At 70.1% G+C, this 685-nt stretch overlaps 1 protein-coding gene across 1 annotated transcript in view; it reads left to right on the top strand.

Annotated features, from left to right (window-relative positions):
• GALR1 (galanin receptor 1) overlaps nt 1-685 on the top strand; it is a 7,842-nt gene that overhangs the window by 1,861 nt on the left and 5,296 nt on the right. Inside the window, exon 2 of the mRNA XM_019518750.1 lies at nt 7-657. Coding sequence (XP_019374295.1) covers nt 7-657 — 651 coding nt within the window. The remainder of the gene's footprint in view (nt 1-6; nt 658-685) is intronic.

The raw sequence follows: 685 nt of genomic DNA, 5'->3' as shown, positions 1-685 counted from the left end.
CCCGAGGCGCTGAACCAGACAGGCTGGGGCAACGCGTCGGGGCCGGCGGCGGGGGGCAGCGCGGCGCTGCTGGGCATCGGCGTGGAGAACCTGGTCACGCTGCTGGTCTTCGGGCTCATCTTCGCGCTGGGCGTGCTGGGCAACGCGCTGGTCATCACGGTGCTGGCGCGGAGCCGCGCGGGGCAGCCGCGGAGCACCACCAACATCTTCATCCTCAACCTGAGCATCGCGGACCTGGCCTACCTGCTCTTCTGCGTGCCCTTCCAGGCCACGGTGTACGCGCTGCCCAGCTGGGCGCTGGGCGCCTTCGCCTGCAAGTTCACGCACTACTTCTTCACCGTGTCCATGCTGGTCAGCATCTTCACGCTCTCGGCCATGGCCGTGGACCGCTACGTGGCCATCGTGCACTCGCGCCGCTCCTCGGCCCTGCGGGTGGCCCGCCACGCGCTGCTGGGCGTGGGGCTCATCTGGGCGCTGGCGCTGGCCCTGGCCTCGCCCGTGGCCACAAACCAGCGCCTGGTGCACCGCGCCGCCGGCAACCTCACCTTCTGCTGGGAGCAGTGGCCCGACCCGCGCCACAAGAAGCTCTACGTGGTCTGCACCTTCGTCTTCGGCTACCTGCTGCCCCTGCTGCTTATCTCCTTCTGCTACGCCAAGGTGCGCCCGGGACAGCGGGGGAGGGAGC

Source organism: Gavialis gangeticus, unplaced genomic scaffold, assembly GCF_001723915.1.
Source record: "Gavialis gangeticus isolate Ggan-Ray unplaced genomic scaffold, GavGan_comp1, whole genome shotgun sequence".
NCBI lineage: Eukaryota > Metazoa > Chordata > Crocodylia > Gavialidae > Gavialis > Gavialis gangeticus.
The sequence above is the reverse complement of the archived record's forward strand: the minus strand, read 5'-3'. Positions and strand labels throughout refer to the sequence as shown.